Source organism: Trichomycterus rosablanca, chromosome 6 (genome assembly GCF_030014385.1).
Source record: "Trichomycterus rosablanca isolate fTriRos1 chromosome 6, fTriRos1.hap1, whole genome shotgun sequence".
NCBI classification, from domain to species: Eukaryota; Metazoa; Chordata; class Actinopteri; order Siluriformes; family Trichomycteridae; genus Trichomycterus; species Trichomycterus rosablanca.
The window spans coordinates 48,265,997-48,282,821 of NC_085993.1; the positions used below are offsets into that span (position 1 = coordinate 48,265,997).

Consider the following 16,825-nt stretch of genomic DNA (forward strand, 5'->3'; position numbering starts at 1 on the left):
TCATGAATACGCCAACTAGGTGTAACTGATGAATTAAGAATGGTGCCCCACCCAGAAAATATATGATCAGTGCCAATCATGTGGTCTCTTTTCATTGATGGGTTAAAAGCGGGTTGACAAACTTTGCATAACAACAAACTGTACATAAATAATACAGTTTACATACATTGAATGAGATGGTGCTCCAGTGCCCTTGGTCCACTCTGTATTGAATCTCTACCAGCTGAATGTTTTGTGCTTTGTCTGGGTAGAGCTGGCATCGTCTTGAGGTGCACTTCACACTCTTGATGTGTGGGCGTAAGGGTTTTACTGTACATGAACAGAACAACAGAAGAACATGTGAGAAAGTGAGTCTCTAAACATACCAAAATAACACACAATTCATTTTGTAAATCCTTATACTAATTGTTTTAACAATTGTTTGAAAAAATTTGTTTTTAATTTTACTGAACATGCTAATTTACTTGCTTCTTAACTGCCATTGCAACATATAGATGTAATAAAATGATGAGATCATTAAAACGTGCCTCATACTGGCATACCAAATAAAAAAAACAATGACTTGCTTATACAAATACTGCACCTATATCACTGAGCGAGAATGTGTGGATGGCAGAGGTTGCAGAGCCCAAGCTGTTGCTGGCATTAACCCACACTGAGATGTGGGTTCGTGTTTCAGAAACTGGAAATAAGGCTGAACGGGTCCCTTCATGAATCACGACACTTGTACAATTAACAGGACGGTCCCCTTGCAACCTGCAAAAACAATGTAATAATATATAACATTATGTACTACATACGGTGATACGGTCATTAGGTGTCCGGTCACTCAGCATAGAAGAGGAAAGGTGGCCTTTCTTATTACTGATGACCTGAGGTATATTTGGGATGAACTTAGTATATTTAAGAGGAGGGTTAAAACCCACCTGTTTGGATTAGCTTTTAATTAACACTTTATTTATTTTAGTACCTGCACTTTTAAATGTTTCCTTTAATTGCTTATATCTGCAGTTTAATTGTATTGCTGTCCTTTGTGAAAGAGCTTGGGGGTTCTAGGTCATAGAAACTTGTGGTGATGTTGGGTTGCTGTCGTTCTGCCTCTCTTGTCCGATCACTCAGGTTTGATGACAGTGGGGGAGGTGGGCGCTGATGTCCTGTGAAAGCCTTCATGGCTTTGTTGCCTGCTCGCTCTCCCTTTTAGTTATGCTGTAATGATTAGGGCTGCCGGAGTCTCATGCTACTTTCTGCAGAACTGACATTTTTACTCTTTAATAATTTCACATTTTAACTTCACATTTTCTGTTGTTTTACCCCGAGGTGGTTCTGACGGAAACCTGTTTACCCACCCAAGGTTGAATCATGAAAGTCGAGACTGCCGTGCCAACAATGCTGCTCCTGCTAGATGTGACGGGAACCTGGCGTGTTTGCACCAAAAATGTCAAGAACTCACAGGCTGGACTGAATAATGACTATAACTTTTAGTTCAATTTAATTTTGTGTGTGTATGATTTGTGTAAGTCCTATTAATTCAAATTATTCTCCAGACCAGAGGTCCCCAACCACCGGGCCGCAGACCGGTACCGGTCCGTGGGTCATTTATTACCGGACCGCACAGGAAGAATAAATAATTAGAGATCGCTACACCAGCCATGAAAACACTGCTTGTATTTCCAACACATGGGTGTTTATCGTCTCATATCACCCCTAGGTGGAAGCAGCGTCTCGTTACAGCTCATTTGTGTGTGTATAGTTATTCTATTTTAAGTCCCTCTGCCCCCGACGTTCCGTGAAATTACTTTTTACATGAAACCGGTCCGTGGTGCAAAAAAGGTTGGGAAGCGCTGCTCCAGGCCAGCCAAGGAGGATGAGGTCCCTGCTGAGTCTGGTTCCTCTCAAGGTTTCTTCTTGTATTTTTAAGGGAGTTTTTCCTTGCCACTGATGCCCTTGGTTTGCTCAATAGGGTTTTTTTGGTCTGTTGGTCCTGGATTCTGTAAAGTTGCTTTGAGACGATGTTTATTGTAAAAAGCGCCATATAAATAAATGTGACTTGACTTGACTTGTGAAACTTCATTTAAAAGGTGCTATATACATACTTCTTCATCTTAATCTTCTTCTTAATCTTATTAGTCTTATTCTTCTTATTATTATCACATTTGTGTGTGACATGATTAGAGGAGCTGGTCCGAGTTCCACAGACACATAACATGAATCATATGACCACTGACTCTAAGATCTTCCCTAAAAAAGTGACCTTTACTAACCACAGGCATGAGTTGGTCCGGACATGTGTTTCCCATCCTGTTTTCCATGTGCAGTTGACTTTGCCAAATTCTCCTTCTTGAACACAGGTGAGGTTCTGTGGAACCGCAGGCGGATCTGAAAATAAAGATCACATTTTTAGAAGCGAGCTTTAAATACATTGTGTGCATGTGTGTAACAGGTTTGTATGTTTAAAAAGCACACTGGTTTGCACAGCTCCAGCTCTGTGATCACACTTCTGCACTGGCCTATTTTTACTCTTGTATTATAAGAGTTTGTTTTTAATGCATCATTATCAGCATCAAGAAGCCACAATCATAAATCTACTCGTAGAAACTTTCAATCTACGCCACCAGATTAAAAAACATTATAGAACTTGCTGTATGTATGTTTTATGCAGAATATTTTTCCCTCCAATTTTTATACACTGAACAGCCATAACATTAAAACCACCTCCTTGTTTCTACACTCACTGTCCATTTTATCAGCTCCACCATATAGAAGCACTTTGCAGTTCTACAATTACTGACTGTAGTCCATCTGTTGTTCATGGTGGTGACATGGTGGTGGTGTGTTAGTGTGTGTTGTGCTGGTATGAGTGGATCAGACACAGCAGCGCTGCTGGAGTTTTTAAATACCGTGTCCACTCACTGTCCACTCTATTAGACACTCCTACCTGGTTGGTCCACCTTGTAGATGTAAAGTCAGAGACGACCGCTCATCTATTGCTGCTGTTTGAGTTGGTCATCTTCTAGACCTTCATCAGTGGTCAGAGGACGCTGCCCACGGGGTGCTGTTGGCTGGATGTTTTTGGTTGGTGGACTATTCTCAGTCCAGCAGTGACAGTGAGGTGTTTAAAAACTCCACTCATACCAGCACAACACACACTAACACACCACCACCATGTCAGTGTCACTGCAGTGCTGAGAATGATCCACCACCCAAATAATACCTGCCTTGTAGTGGTCCTGTGGGGGTCCTGACCATTGAAGAACAACATGAAAGGGGGCAACAAAGCATGCAGAGAAACAGATGGGCTACAGTCAGTAATTGTAGAACTACAAAGTGCTTCTATATAGTAAGTGGAGCTGATAAAATGGACAGTGAGTGTAGAAACAAGGAGGTGGTTTTAATGTTATGGCTGATCAGTGTATGTTTTAATTGTTTGGTTTTTTTGCTGCAAAGAGACGCTGCTCCCACCTAGTGGTGATAGGAGACAATAACACTCGAATTGTGTTGAAAATGAAAGCAGTGTTTTTATTGCATTTCTAGTGATCTCTAATTATTTTTCTTTCTATGCAGCCCTGTAATAAATTACCCACGGATCGGTACCTGTCCGCTGCCCAGGGGTTGGGGACCACTGTTCTAAGGGACAGTTTTGTAAATACCCTGATGCTAAATGTAATGTATAAAACATTGATGAATTGAAATAAACGTCGTATACGTACACCCAGGAATGATGTCAGTGCCACAGGGTTCTGGCATGTTGTTGCATTTGCATGTAAAGGTGGTGCGACGAGTCAGATTCACGATTTTCACGATCGCCGCTGTCGAGTTCTGGCTGGAGTCATTTAGGAGCTTTTCATCTCGGTATACAAACTTGTCACAGTTCTTTCTGAAGATGCAGAAAATCTGGAAGCTTGAGCCCATGTGGACTTCCTTGCTTGAGTGCACAGAGCATACTTCCTCTAGGAAACAGGCAAACATTGTAGAGTTAACACAAAACATTACAGTAAAAATGTTCACATAACCTGTACTATATTATTCCTTCAATAATAAAAAAAAAAAATTAAATTAAAAAAATAAAGCCGCTCAGGTGGTGCAGCGGTAAAACACACGCTGTTCACCAGAGCTGAGATCTCGAATACATCGTATCGAATCTCGGCTCTGCCTTGCCGGATGAGGCTGAGTGGCTACATGATCAACGATTGGCCTGTTGTTCAGATAAGGGGCGGGACTAAAGCCGGATGGGGACTCTCTCTCTCAGACTAGTGCAATTACGACCTTTGGTGGCGCCTGCACGGAGATGGGAAAGGAGTGCGGTAGGGGGTGTGGCTCTCCGTGCACAGCGCTGTACCGCACTGCGCTCGTCAAGTGTGGGTGATAAGATGTTCGATTGCTGTGCACGTTTCGGAGGAGGCGTGGAGCAGCCTCGTTCTCCCCAATCAGGAGCAGGGACCAGCATTAGTGAGAGGATGATTGACAGGTAGAAATTGGATGCGCTAAAAGTGGGAGAAAAAGGGATAAAAAAATAAAAATGAAGGTATTTGTATTCATATTCGTATTTATAAGTTCATGGTCAAGTGTCCAAATACCTTTAGCCATATAGTGTATTTTAATGATAATAAATATTTTTTATCTTTATCTTAGTAATTGTATTAACAGCAAGTAACCAGGACAGAATGATCCCATTCACCCAAAACCCCGTTATTAAAAATTTTATTTGTAAAACATTTTGTAAGTGACCCAGCAGGTCATATGCTCACAAACAAAGAGCGTGTTTACTGTTGATACATGCAGCCAACAACAACAACAACAATAAAGGGCAATTACATTACAATTGAGAGAGAGTCACACAAGGGAAAGTAAGTATTGAAACTAGACAACACAAAAAATGGGTACGTGTGACACACCAGTGATTCAGTTCACAGACAGTTTCTAGGACATCACAGCTTGTTTTTTTTTTTTTGGTACTTCAGAACAGTGTGTGCTTTTCCAAATTATAGCCAATCAAATTCATTGTGCAGATTGTGGACTCCAGGTGAGTTCTAGACACATCTCAAGGAGTATTTAAGTAAACAGCATGCACCTAAACACAATATGGAATACTTTATGGGTATTTCAGTGATTTATATGTCATGAATTTTGTCAAAATTTATATTTATGAAGATTGTAATTAGGGATGTCCCGATCACGTTTTTTTGTTCCAGATCCCGATCATTAATTTTGATCCCGATCCGATACCGAGCCTCAAACCGATACTTGTATTTTCTAGATATCGTCTAGATATGAAGCAGATAATACTGTTCACATAGTGCACACTTCAAGTACATTACAGGTATTCAAATTAATCCAATGTATATGTTTAACAACTGAATAGCTCTGCAGTGCTGTAGGGAAAAAAAATCCCTGCATCCAAGCTATTGCTTAATGTTCTTTTATTTTTTTTAAATAAAAGTAAACAAACTTAGTGCAGCATTGTAGCAGTAAAACTAGAACACTCAAAATGAAGTGAAGTTTCTTTTTGAGGAAAATCAGCATCTCTGCCGTGTTAGCGGACGGCCACTTCCTCTTCTCATCATATAATAATAAACTCGCTGTATTCGGCTGAGTGTTTATCTTTTAGGTGCCGTATCAATTGGTAGTAATTGTAGATCGTTTGGTTAAATGATATCTGGTTTGTTTCTTATGAGCCACCGTACTTGTATGCGTGTTGTAACTGTAACAAACTTTTCTGTGGTTGTATTGTGACAATGGTTTGATGGACGTTTCTACGTGAAGTGAGTGTGTTTTGACCCTTTGGGGCTTCCATAGTGCATGGAATAGCGTGCTTGGCTAACGCAATGACTCTAATTAATTAAGTGTTATGCCAATCAGAGTGCTTGATACTGAGATGTCGTTCAGTCTTGTAACTCGTGCTGTATGTTATGGTCCTGAAGTTTTCATACTCTGATTAAAAGTTATTGTTTTGTAAACCGGTGTGATCCTTGACACACACCATATAAATAGTAAAATTCTACAGTAATGAATGCAGCTCTGCTCCCACCGCCTCGTGAAACGCTCACATTGCAGACATTACACTTCACTGTTGGACTTGTTTCCCTTTCCAGTTTAAAGTATTTCCACACAACGGACATGCTGACGTAAAACAAAGGATCGGGCTTAGGATCGGCTTTAGTAAAGCTCACTTAAAAATGCCTTGATCTACCCTGATTCCGATCTTTGAGATCGGATAGGGACATCCCTAATTGTAATGTCATGTTTTACACTTTGGTTCCATTCATGACAGGACAGGTAGTAACAGTTTACCCATGATTCATCAGCTTATGTTCAATAACAAACACCATCACTGGCAATTTTGTATCTCTAGTTCACCTCGCTTCACGTCTTTGTACTGTGGGAGAAAACCAGAGCTCCCTGAGGAAACCCACACAGACACAGGGAGAACATGCAAATTCCACAGAGAAAGGAGCTACACCTGGGAATCAAACCCAGGACCTTCTCACTGCAAGCCACCATGTCAAGGGTCTGAATACTTCCTAAATACACTGTGTTTATATGCACAAACAAACATACACAACTCTGCTGTCAATGAGCATGTGTATGCACACATAAAAACATACACAGTGCAAAAATGGCTGTGTAATTATTTTCCATGAGATGTTTACAGGTGAGGTAGTAATACGTACTATGTACATATAAACAATAAGGGAAAAAGTGAAACTTGCTATATAATGTGCAAGAAATCTTAACAGAATGATTGTGCAGAGGGATGAATATGTGCAGTTGTGTCTGGGTTCAGAGTTGTCTCTTACCTGCTGGTGCTCCAGTGCTCCAGAGCAAAAGCAACATGAAGATGGACCTTACACAGATGGACCTTACACAGCATTTAGGAGGCATTGGGCTCACTTCAACAGAAGGCTAGGCGCACTTCGAAAATCCTCGCATATTAGCGTTGAGTTTAGCCTGCATACAGGTTACAAAAGCAATGTTTGAGAAAGCATATTTCCAGCTCTGAGCACACATCAGCTTTAATAATACCAGCAGATCAGTGTGTTTTTTGGTATTGGGAGCAACTGGACCCAAGGGAAACTCACAAAGCCATGGGGATAATATGCCAAACACGACTAAAACCAAAAGCTTTTACAAGACTGTTAAAGTAAACTGTTAATCTCAGCTGTTTATGTTGCAGCCCTAATACACAATCAAATGAATTTGTGAATAATTTTGAGTAGACCCATAGCGTGTGAATAATTGGTGTGTGTGTGTGTGGGGGGGGGGGACATTAGCACATTATCCTTCACAATTTTCTGATAGAGAGCAGAATTCATGGTTCTGTCAATTATGACAAGTCCTCCAGGTTCTGCAGAAGCAGAGCAGCTCCAGAGCGTCACCCTACCGCCACCATGTTTGACTGTTGGTATGTTGTTCTTACGGTTTCACTTCTATTCCAAAACTCTTGGGTCTCATCTAGATGTTTTTTGGCAAATGTGAGATGAGCCTTTGTGTTCTATTTGGTCAGCAGTGGTTTGCACCTTGCAATTCTCCCATCAATGTAATTTTCACCCAGTGCCTATCTAATAAAACCATCATTTATAAAAAGCAATTTGTGTTTGCTTGGGGTATTATTGTCTTATATTAAAAGTAGTTTTATGATCTGAGATGTAAATGTGTGACGTGCAAACATTTTTCACAGCACTGTATCTGTTTGAGGTATCTGTATCTGTTAGTACTAATGTTATTCCCATCTTAGAATGATTACACACACAATGTCTTTTGACTACAAATATGAGCATTATAGCATTAACACATATGTTTAGAAAATCAGTTTAACAGAAAAAGTGCTATAAACCACAAACATAAAAAGTACACAATCACCATAGTAATATTAATATAATTACAGCTTCCAGACATCCAGGGTTGTATAAGTTTTGGCCCATATCTCTTACGTTTACATTTCCAGCATTTAGCAGACGCTTTTATCCAAAGCGGCTTACAATTATGACTGGATATAGTTTGAGCAGTTAAGGGTTAAGGACCTTGCTCAGGGGCCCAACAGTGGTGGTGGTGAGACTTGAACCAACAACCTTAGGATTACCAGTCCAGCATCTTAACCACTGAGCTACCACTGCCAATATCTACTACTGCTCATATCCCTTAGTAAATCATATTAAAATGTTCAACATTATGATGGTACTACTTCTGGACTACAAGATTCCCTAAGTTTAATCAGATTTAAGAAAGCACATTTGCCTTGAAAGAAACATTTGTCTTTTTTCCAAATTTACTTTCGGGGTATTTGTGGTTAAATGCCTCCTGTAAAACACATAAAGTGCAATTTGCAGGATGCATCCCCATTTCATGATGTTGCTGCCTTCAGAATCCAGACAGTTAAATTATTGCCATTTTTTATTTTTATTTTGTACGACCAGATTAAATAGCTCTGAAAGCATTCCTGTTTGTCTAAATGTTTTCTCAATGCTTTTTTAAGTTTTGGCTTGTCTCCTGCCTTCCTTATTATTAGTCTTGGAGCATGTTGTAAAAGCTTGAGTAGAGCACCAACCTAGGGATGATTAGTTGGTGACAGTGGTAGCATAGTGGGTAGACTTACAATTATGACCGGGCTATCAACCGGACGATTGGCGGTTCAAATCCAGGCTCTGCTATTCAGCCACTGTTGGGTCCTTGAGCAAGGCCCTTAACCCTGTCTGCTCCAGGGGCGCCGTACAATGGCTGACCCTGCGCTCTGACCCCAACTTCCAAAACAAGCTGAGATATGCAAAGAAAGAATTTCGTTGTACTGTACACCTGTATATGTATATATGACAAATAAAGTATATCTATCTATATCTAGTTGTGGTTTTATTGGAATATCACTTGTGGATTACAGTCGATTACACTGATAAGGACATTTAATGTGTTTGCTGATGGTTCTGTCATTTTTTAATTCAGTGTTTTCCCTGAGAACGTTTGGAGACTCTTACATCTTACATGATTGCTACTTGTTGCATGACATCCTTCAAACCATAATGAAACCAGCATTAATATCTAAAACTTAGTAACATACATCATATTATAGTGATACACTTATTCATTTTAAATTTTACTTTAGAACATATTTCTTAATGCTTGCTTAATAAGTATATAATTTGTTCATATTTGAGTACAGAAAATTGAAAATATGTGTAATTTTTAGAGTTGATATACTGTATATTCACTAAATGTATTAAATAAAAATAAGGGTGTTGTTATTTTTTGGGTTTAGCTGTCTGTAAAATCTATTAAACCTGAAGAATATCATTATTAATCACATCTGTGAAACACTTATGATGCAGTAAAGTTTATGAGTATATTACTGTAACTGGTGGCTACTGTAGTGTAGCACAGACAGAGACGTACCAGTCGCACCACTAAGTTTCTGCCTGTATCTAGGGTCACTTAACACTTTCTGTGATATAAATCCCACAAAAGCCATTAATCTAGTTTTAATCACTTACCCGAGTCATCTGAGGAAAGTTCTTCGGTCGTTATTCAGGTCGGTTCAGTGCAGTTTAGTAACAGTCACACACACTGAGGTTCAGCTGAACGAGTCCGTTCACACACACACACACACACACACACACACATGCGCGCTACCGTCATGGTGAAGCGCGCCCCCTCACCACAGGCGCAGCAGTGGAGCAGATGAAGCGGTGATGGGTGCTGATGAAGTGCTGATAAAGTGGTGAGGAAGCGGTGATAAAGTGGTGATGAAGCGGTGATGGGTGCTGATGAAGTGCTGATAAAGTGGTGATGAAGCGGTGATAAAGTGGTGATGAAGCGGTGATGGGTGCTGATGAAGTGGTGATGAAGCAGTGATGAAGAGGTGATGGGTGCTGATGAAGTGTTGATAAAGTGGTGATAAAGTGGTGATAAGGCGGGTACTAGTGGCGATCTCAGTTTCCTGCTTTCTTTATTTAAGTTTTGCATAGATAAGCCGAGAGTAAAGACATCATTTACGTAAAAGAAACATAAAAAAAACATCATTAACTAGCTCGAATATTCTAAGAGACGTTGTAGCCTAGTGGTTAAGGTACTCGACTAGTAATCAGAAGGTCGTTGGTTTAAGCTCCACCACTGCCAGGTTTCTGCTGTTGGGCCCTTAAGCAAGGCCCTTAACCCTCAGTTGCTAAGACAATATACTGTAACAGTACTGTAAGTCACTTTGGATAAAGGCGTCTGCTAATTGCTAAAAATGTAAATGATTCGTAATAATTACCTTTTTTTTACTTAATTATAGTGAAAGAGATAAAATGTATTTGCAATTCTAAAAGATTCTAAAAACCTTCCTTACACTAAATACAAAATGGAACTGTAAAAACTATCTAGCTATCATTAAACTAAACTATCTATCATCATCTTCTTACCAAACCCAAATTATTTCATAAGTTACTGTGCAGAGCTGGGAGGCACATTCTGGAGCCTATCCCAGCTTTTCAATGGGAGCAAGGCACACAGTAACACCCTGGATGGGGCGCCAGTCCATTGCAGGCCAGACACATACACATACACATACACATACACACAACCATTCACCTATAGGGCAATTCTGTGTCTCCAGTTAACCTGACTTCATGTTTTTGGACTGTGGGAGGAAACCGGAGCTCCCAGAGGAAACCCACGCAGACATGGGGAGAACATGCAAACTTTGCACAGAAAGGACCTGGACCGCCCCACCTGGGGATCAAACTCAGGACCTTCTTGCTGTGAGGTGACAGTGCTACCCACCGAGCCACCGTGCCGCCCCCAGTCAAAATATTCTAATATTAAATTTTGTTTTATCTTTTTTTATTACTTATTTATAATTATAAAAGTACATGCTTAAAATGTACTCAAAATGTAAATAAAAGTAGAAGTATGTCTAGCATTGTCCTTGTGGGTAGCACTGTAGCCTCACAGCAAGAAGGCCCTGGGTTCGATTCTCAGCTGGAGCGATCCCTTTCTATGTGGAATTTGTATGTTTTCTCAGTGTCATGTAGGTTTCCTTCCTCCCACAGTACAAAGACATGTTGTGAGGTTCATTTGAGCTACTAAAAATTATTGTGTGTGTGTGCCCTGTAATGGCTGGTGACCTGTCTAGGGTGTTCTCTACCTTTTGCCCAGTGGACTGCACCCACTGCGACATGAGTAGGATAAAGCAGTGGTAAAACAGGTAGTGAATTCCTACAGACATACTGCAAAGTCTTGTGAGAAGCCTTCTCAGAAGAGTGGCTGTTATTATAAAAAAAAAAAAAAAACATATAGAGGTCACTCTATTTTAATACTGTTTGTTTTGAAATGGGATGTCCATCTATTTTGCATTTTCTGTACTTTGACACTAACAAAAGCAAGCAAAGATATGAAACTGAAACTGACCATACTGTACATTTTACTGTAGAAAAGGTCTGTTTGCTTTTAACTTTACCTCTATTAGGTAAAACTTATAATTTACTGTTGGTATGATATACTGAATACATTTAAGATTTGGTCAGATAACAATGCTTATTATCATACACCACTGTAATACATAAACTTATCGTTGTAAATGTGCTTTATGCCATGTATAACGTTGTAAAACTGTGTACACTAAGAAGAGCAGAACGTGATGGGAGGTTGGTGGTAGGTTGTTCTTTCTCACGTGCTAAGAAATGTTTGTGAACTTTCTCAGGAAATATGAAAAAAATGCCTTGTAAGGCATGTGGTTGTGCAGAGGTGTCAATATGAGTAAAATAGACATTTAAAACAAGCAACCCTACCCAACCGTAAAGAACATGCAGTACATTCAAAGAAATTCAACCCTGAAAAGGAATAAAAGCAGCTTACTGTACACAATATAATGTTTAACTCTGGTGGATTACTGACTGTACAAGGTGAAAATAATGCCAGTTCATTTACCTTTTTTTGTCATTTTCATTACCTGCTTCATCCTGGTCATGGTTGCAGTGGTTCCTGTTATGCCAGAAAGCAATGAGTGCAATGCAGGAATACCCTGGACAAGGTGTCAATCGATTGCAGAGGAATGTTATTGACTAACAAGATACAGCGTATTCAGAAAGTATTAAGACCCTTTTACTTTTTACACACTTGATTGTGTTGTGAAATTGATTGCAATATTTACACATCAGTCTACACTAAATCAATCAGAATCAATCATAATCAATAATGGGAAAGTGGTAGCCTATTGGGTAGAGCTTTGGGCTGGCAGTTGAAAGGTTAAGAGTTCAAATCCCAGCTCTGCTATGTAGCCACTGTTGGGCTCTTGAGCAACTCCAGGGATGCATGGCTGCAGAGATGGTGGTTCTTACCTTCTTGACCAAGACCTTTCACGCCCAGATGCCCAATTTAGGAACTCCAAGAAGGTTTAGGGTAGCACCAAGTTGCTTTCATTTCAAAATTATTAAGGCTTTTCAGAAAAATTGTAATTTGTAAAACACAATAAAAACAAGAATCTTGTTTTGTTGACTTCAGAACTTTAGAAAAGCTCTAAAGTTCCTTTGCAGAAGTGAAGGAACCTGTTGGACATACAACCATCTCTGTAGCCATGTATCCTTGGAGTTGCTCAAGGGACCAGCGGTGGCTGCATGGCAGAGCTGGGTTTCAAACTCTCATCCTTTTAACTGACAGCCCAAAGCTCTACCCACTAGGCTACCACTGTCCCATTATTGGTTATGATTGATTTATTGTAGACTGTAGACTGATTTAGTGTAGACTGATAGTGTAGTGTAAACATTGCAATCAAATTATCATCAACTGATAAGTGGTAAAAAAAAAAACCCAAACACAATTTGTAAGAAACCAAACACTGCTGGCCTGTGTATAAATGTTGTGGGTGATTTCACGTGTCCGAGGAGGTGTACCAGCCTGCTACCCTTCTTGACCAGCCTGGATGTTGTGCAACCACCTGTGTGCATCGGGAAATTAAGTATATGCAAAGGGGGTAAAATCCAAAAACATATTTTAAAAACTCTGCTTGTTTTTGGTGTTTATTTGTAAACATTTATTTCTCAAAAAAAATTGTTATACATCTACCACCGAAAAGTACACCAACAATCATTAAAACTTCTACAGTACAACATTTCCGTCATTATATCAGTTAATTACAGTATTTAATGCTTTATATAAGATTTCATACAGATATTATCAATCTCTTGTTTCTTGGAATCTTGTAGTTTTATGAACATTGTTGATCTGTGTTGCAGTGGGGGGACTGACCTTAAGGCCAGGCTTTCTTATGCACTCCACCGGGCAGCTGGGTTATACTGTCTGATCACCAGTCTCACCAAATGTTCAGCCCTTCCAGTTACTGAACAGAGATTGAGCATTTAGGTAATGACGTACACTATATTGCCAAAAGTATTCGCTCATCTGCCTCCACACACATATGCACTTGAGTGACATCCCATTCTTAATCTATAGAGTTTAATATGATGTCGGCCCACCCTTGCAGCTATAACAGCTTCAACTCTTCTGGAAAGGCTTTCCACAAGGTTTAGGAGTGTGTTTATGGGAATTTTTGACCATTCTTCCAGAAGAGCATTTGTGAGGTCAGACACTGATGTTGGACGAGAAGGCCGGGCTCGCAGTCTCCGCTCTAATTCATCCCAAAGATGTTCTATCGGGTTGAGGTCAGGACTCTGTGCAGGCCAGTCAAGTTCTTCCACACTAAACTCGCTCATCCACGTCTTTATGGACCTTGCTTTGTGCACTGGTGCGCAGTCATGTTGGAACAGGAAGGGGCCATCCCCAAACTCTTACCACAAAGTTGGGAGCATGAAATTGTCCAAAATCTCTTGGTATGCTGAAGCATTAAGAGTTCCTTTCACTGGAACTAAGGGGCCGAGCCCAACTCCTGAAGAACGACCCAACACCATAATTCCCCCTCCACCAAACAGTACTGGTGATGTAAGACAGATCTAGTGTAATCCCATGCAACTTGACATAAATGATATAGGATTACATTTAAAGTTCTTCAGTAATCCATAACCTGAGAGACTCCTTAGAATAACAGTAAGGATGTTATCAGAAAGGATAACAATCCTATTATTATTATAATTTAGTCAAAAGAAGAAAAGACACTAATGCTTTAAGTACATAGTCATTATAAGTACACAAACATTATTATTGCAGAAATCTATAAAGAACTCCCAACATCATGATGTTCAGTGTGAAGTGGATTGAATGAGATTTAACATCTACAGTCCGTGACCACGATTTTCTCCTAGAAAATACTGGAATTTTACCTTTTAGATAATTGCCCCCAATGGATGAATATTTCAGAACCTTGTATATTAGTGGTAAAAAATTAAGAATAACAAGTGGATCCGGTCTGCAGCAATAGATAGTCACCCAACTAATGTATAGTGGTAAAGCTAGAGCTTTTTTAGGAAGCCTGCTGGGTACTCGTCTGTCTTCTTTCTTAATATCACTAGCTGTGGGTATGTGCTGTGGGTAATTAGCCATGGGTAAGTGACCAAACACAAAACACTGTGGAAACAAGAAGAAGATTTGTGGTGAAATGCTCTCTAAATGATTTGTGTTTAAATAGGATAGAGCTCTGAGTTTAGGAAAATGTCTATCTCTTTTTAGAGAGAAGCCACTTTACATGGTCTGGGTAAGGATGCCCACTGTTCAGCTGCTGCTTGTGATGTTTTAGGCCTGTTGGAGGGAGAAAACAAGGTAGTTCCAGTATCCACGATCCAGTGAAGGAATTATATCTCACATCTAACTTGAAAACATTTGAAGATCTTCTGCAGATCATGAGAACTGCAGCCAGGAATAGTCTGATTGGTCTGAAGTCTGATTTGACCATCGCAGCCTGATGCCACAGCAGCTCTTACCAGAAGATGTGAATGAGAAATGGAGATTTGAGATGTGACCTGATGATTCCTATTTGCATACCTCAGTTTCATTCCTACACACCCAGTTTTACCCAGTTCCCATATTATTTACATATTACACATGACTGGTGTTCCTGAACATGTACTACCATGCCCTGAAATTAGTGAAAGATACAGTGTATCACAAAAGTGAGTACACCCCTCACATTTCTGCAGATATTTAAGTATATCTTTTCATGGGACAACACTGACAAAATGACACTTTGACACAATGAAAAGTAGTCTGTGTGCAGCTTATATAACAGTGTAAATTTTTTCTTCCCTCAAAATAACTCAATATACAGCCATTAATGTCTAAACCACCGGCAACAAAAGTGAGTACACCCCTTAGTGAAAGTTCCTGAAGTGTCAATATTTTGTGTGGCCACCATTATTTCCCAGAACTGCCTTAACTTTCCTGGGCATGGAGTTTACCAGAGCTTCACAGGTTGCCACTGGAATGCTTTTCCACTCCTCCATGACGACATCACGGAGCTGGCGGATATTCGAGACTTTGCGCTCCTCCACCTTCCGCTTGAGGATGGCCCAAAGATGTTCTATTGGGTTTAGGTCTGGAGACATGCTTGGCCAGTCCATCACCTTTACCCTCAGCCTCTTCAATAAAGCAGTGGTCGTCTTAGAGGTGTGTTTGGGGTCATTATCATGCTGGAACACTGCCCTGCGACCCAGTTTCCGGAGGGAGGGGATCATGCTCTGCTTCAGTATTTCACAGTACATATTGGAGTTCATGTGTCCCTCAATGAAATGTAACTCCCCAACACCTGCTGCACTCATGCAGCCCCAGACCATGGCATTCCCACCACCATGCTTGACTGTAGGCATGACACACTTATCTTTGTACTCCTCACCTGATTGCCGCCACACATGCTTGAGACCATCTGAACCAAACAAATTAATCTTGGTCTCATCAGACCATAGGACATCGTTCCAGTAATCCATGTCCTTTGTTGACATGTCTTCAGCAAACTGTTTGCAGGCTTTCTTGTGTAGAGACTTCAGAAGAGGCTTCCTTCTGGGGTGACAGCCATGCAGACCAATTTGATGTAGTGTGCGGCGTATGGTCTGAGCACTGACAGGCTGACCCCCCACCTTTTCAATCTCTGCAGCAATGCTGACAGCACTCCTGCGCCTATCTTTCAAAGACAGCAGTTGGATGTGACGCTGAGCACGTGCACTCAGCTTCTTTGGACGACCAACGCGAGGTCTGTTCTGAGTGGACCCTGCTCTTTTAAAACGCTGGATGATCTTGGCCACTGTGCTGCAGCTCAGTTTCAGGGTGTTGGCAATCTTCTTGTAGCCTTGGCCATCTTCATGTAGCGCAACAATTCGTCTTTTAAGATCCTCAGAGAGTTCTTTGCCATGAGGTGCCATGTTGGAACTTTCAGTGACCAGTATGAGAGAGTGTGAGAGCTGTACTACTAAATTGAACACACCTGCTCCCTATGCACACCTGAGACCTAGTAACACTAACAAATCACATGACATTTTGGAGGGAAAATGACAAGCAGTGCTCAATTTGGACATTTAGGGGTGTAGTCTCTTAGGGGTGTACTCACTTTTGTTGCCGGTGGTTTAGACATTAATGGCTGTATATTGAGTTATTTTGAGGGAAGAATAAATTTACACTGTTATATAAGCTGCACACAGACTACTTTTCATTGTGTCAAAGTGTCATTTTGTCAGTGTTGTCCCATGAAAAGATATACTTAAATATCTGCAGAAATGTGAGGGGTGTACTCACTTTTGTGATACACTGTATATTTAGACCTTTTAAAGCACCTGTTTGTCAGACTGTAGAATGCACAGAGCCCCTTTGTCTATATAATGTGTCAAAGTTTGTCCACAGATTCCGCTGTTAAAGTTTATCATGATGTCTGACCTTGCAACGGGTTCTGTTTCCTATTTTCAGGTCTTTTCATAAACCACTTGTC

The 16,825-nt window shown here is 40.4% G+C and overlaps 1 protein-coding gene across 1 annotated transcript in view; it reads right to left on the bottom strand.

Annotated features, from left to right (window-relative positions):
* The window catches only part of il12rb2 (interleukin 12 receptor, beta 2a), a 31,343-nt gene extending 21,809 nt beyond the window's left edge, over positions 1 to 9,534 (bottom strand). Inside the window, exons 1-6 of the mRNA XM_062997081.1 lie at positions 9,477 to 9,534; positions 6,795 to 6,945; positions 3,708 to 3,947; positions 2,262 to 2,376; positions 584 to 756; positions 167 to 309 (exon numbers count right to left, since the gene is read on the bottom strand). Of these exons, the coding sequence (XP_062853151.1) occupies positions 167 to 309; positions 584 to 756; positions 2,262 to 2,376; positions 3,708 to 3,947; positions 6,795 to 6,879 (756 nt within the window). The 5' untranslated portion in view covers positions 6,880 to 6,945; positions 9,477 to 9,534. The remainder of the gene's footprint in view (positions 1 to 166; positions 310 to 583; positions 757 to 2,261; positions 2,377 to 3,707; positions 3,948 to 6,794; positions 6,946 to 9,476) is intronic.
* Positions 9,535 to 16,825: the final 7,291 nt, after the last annotated feature.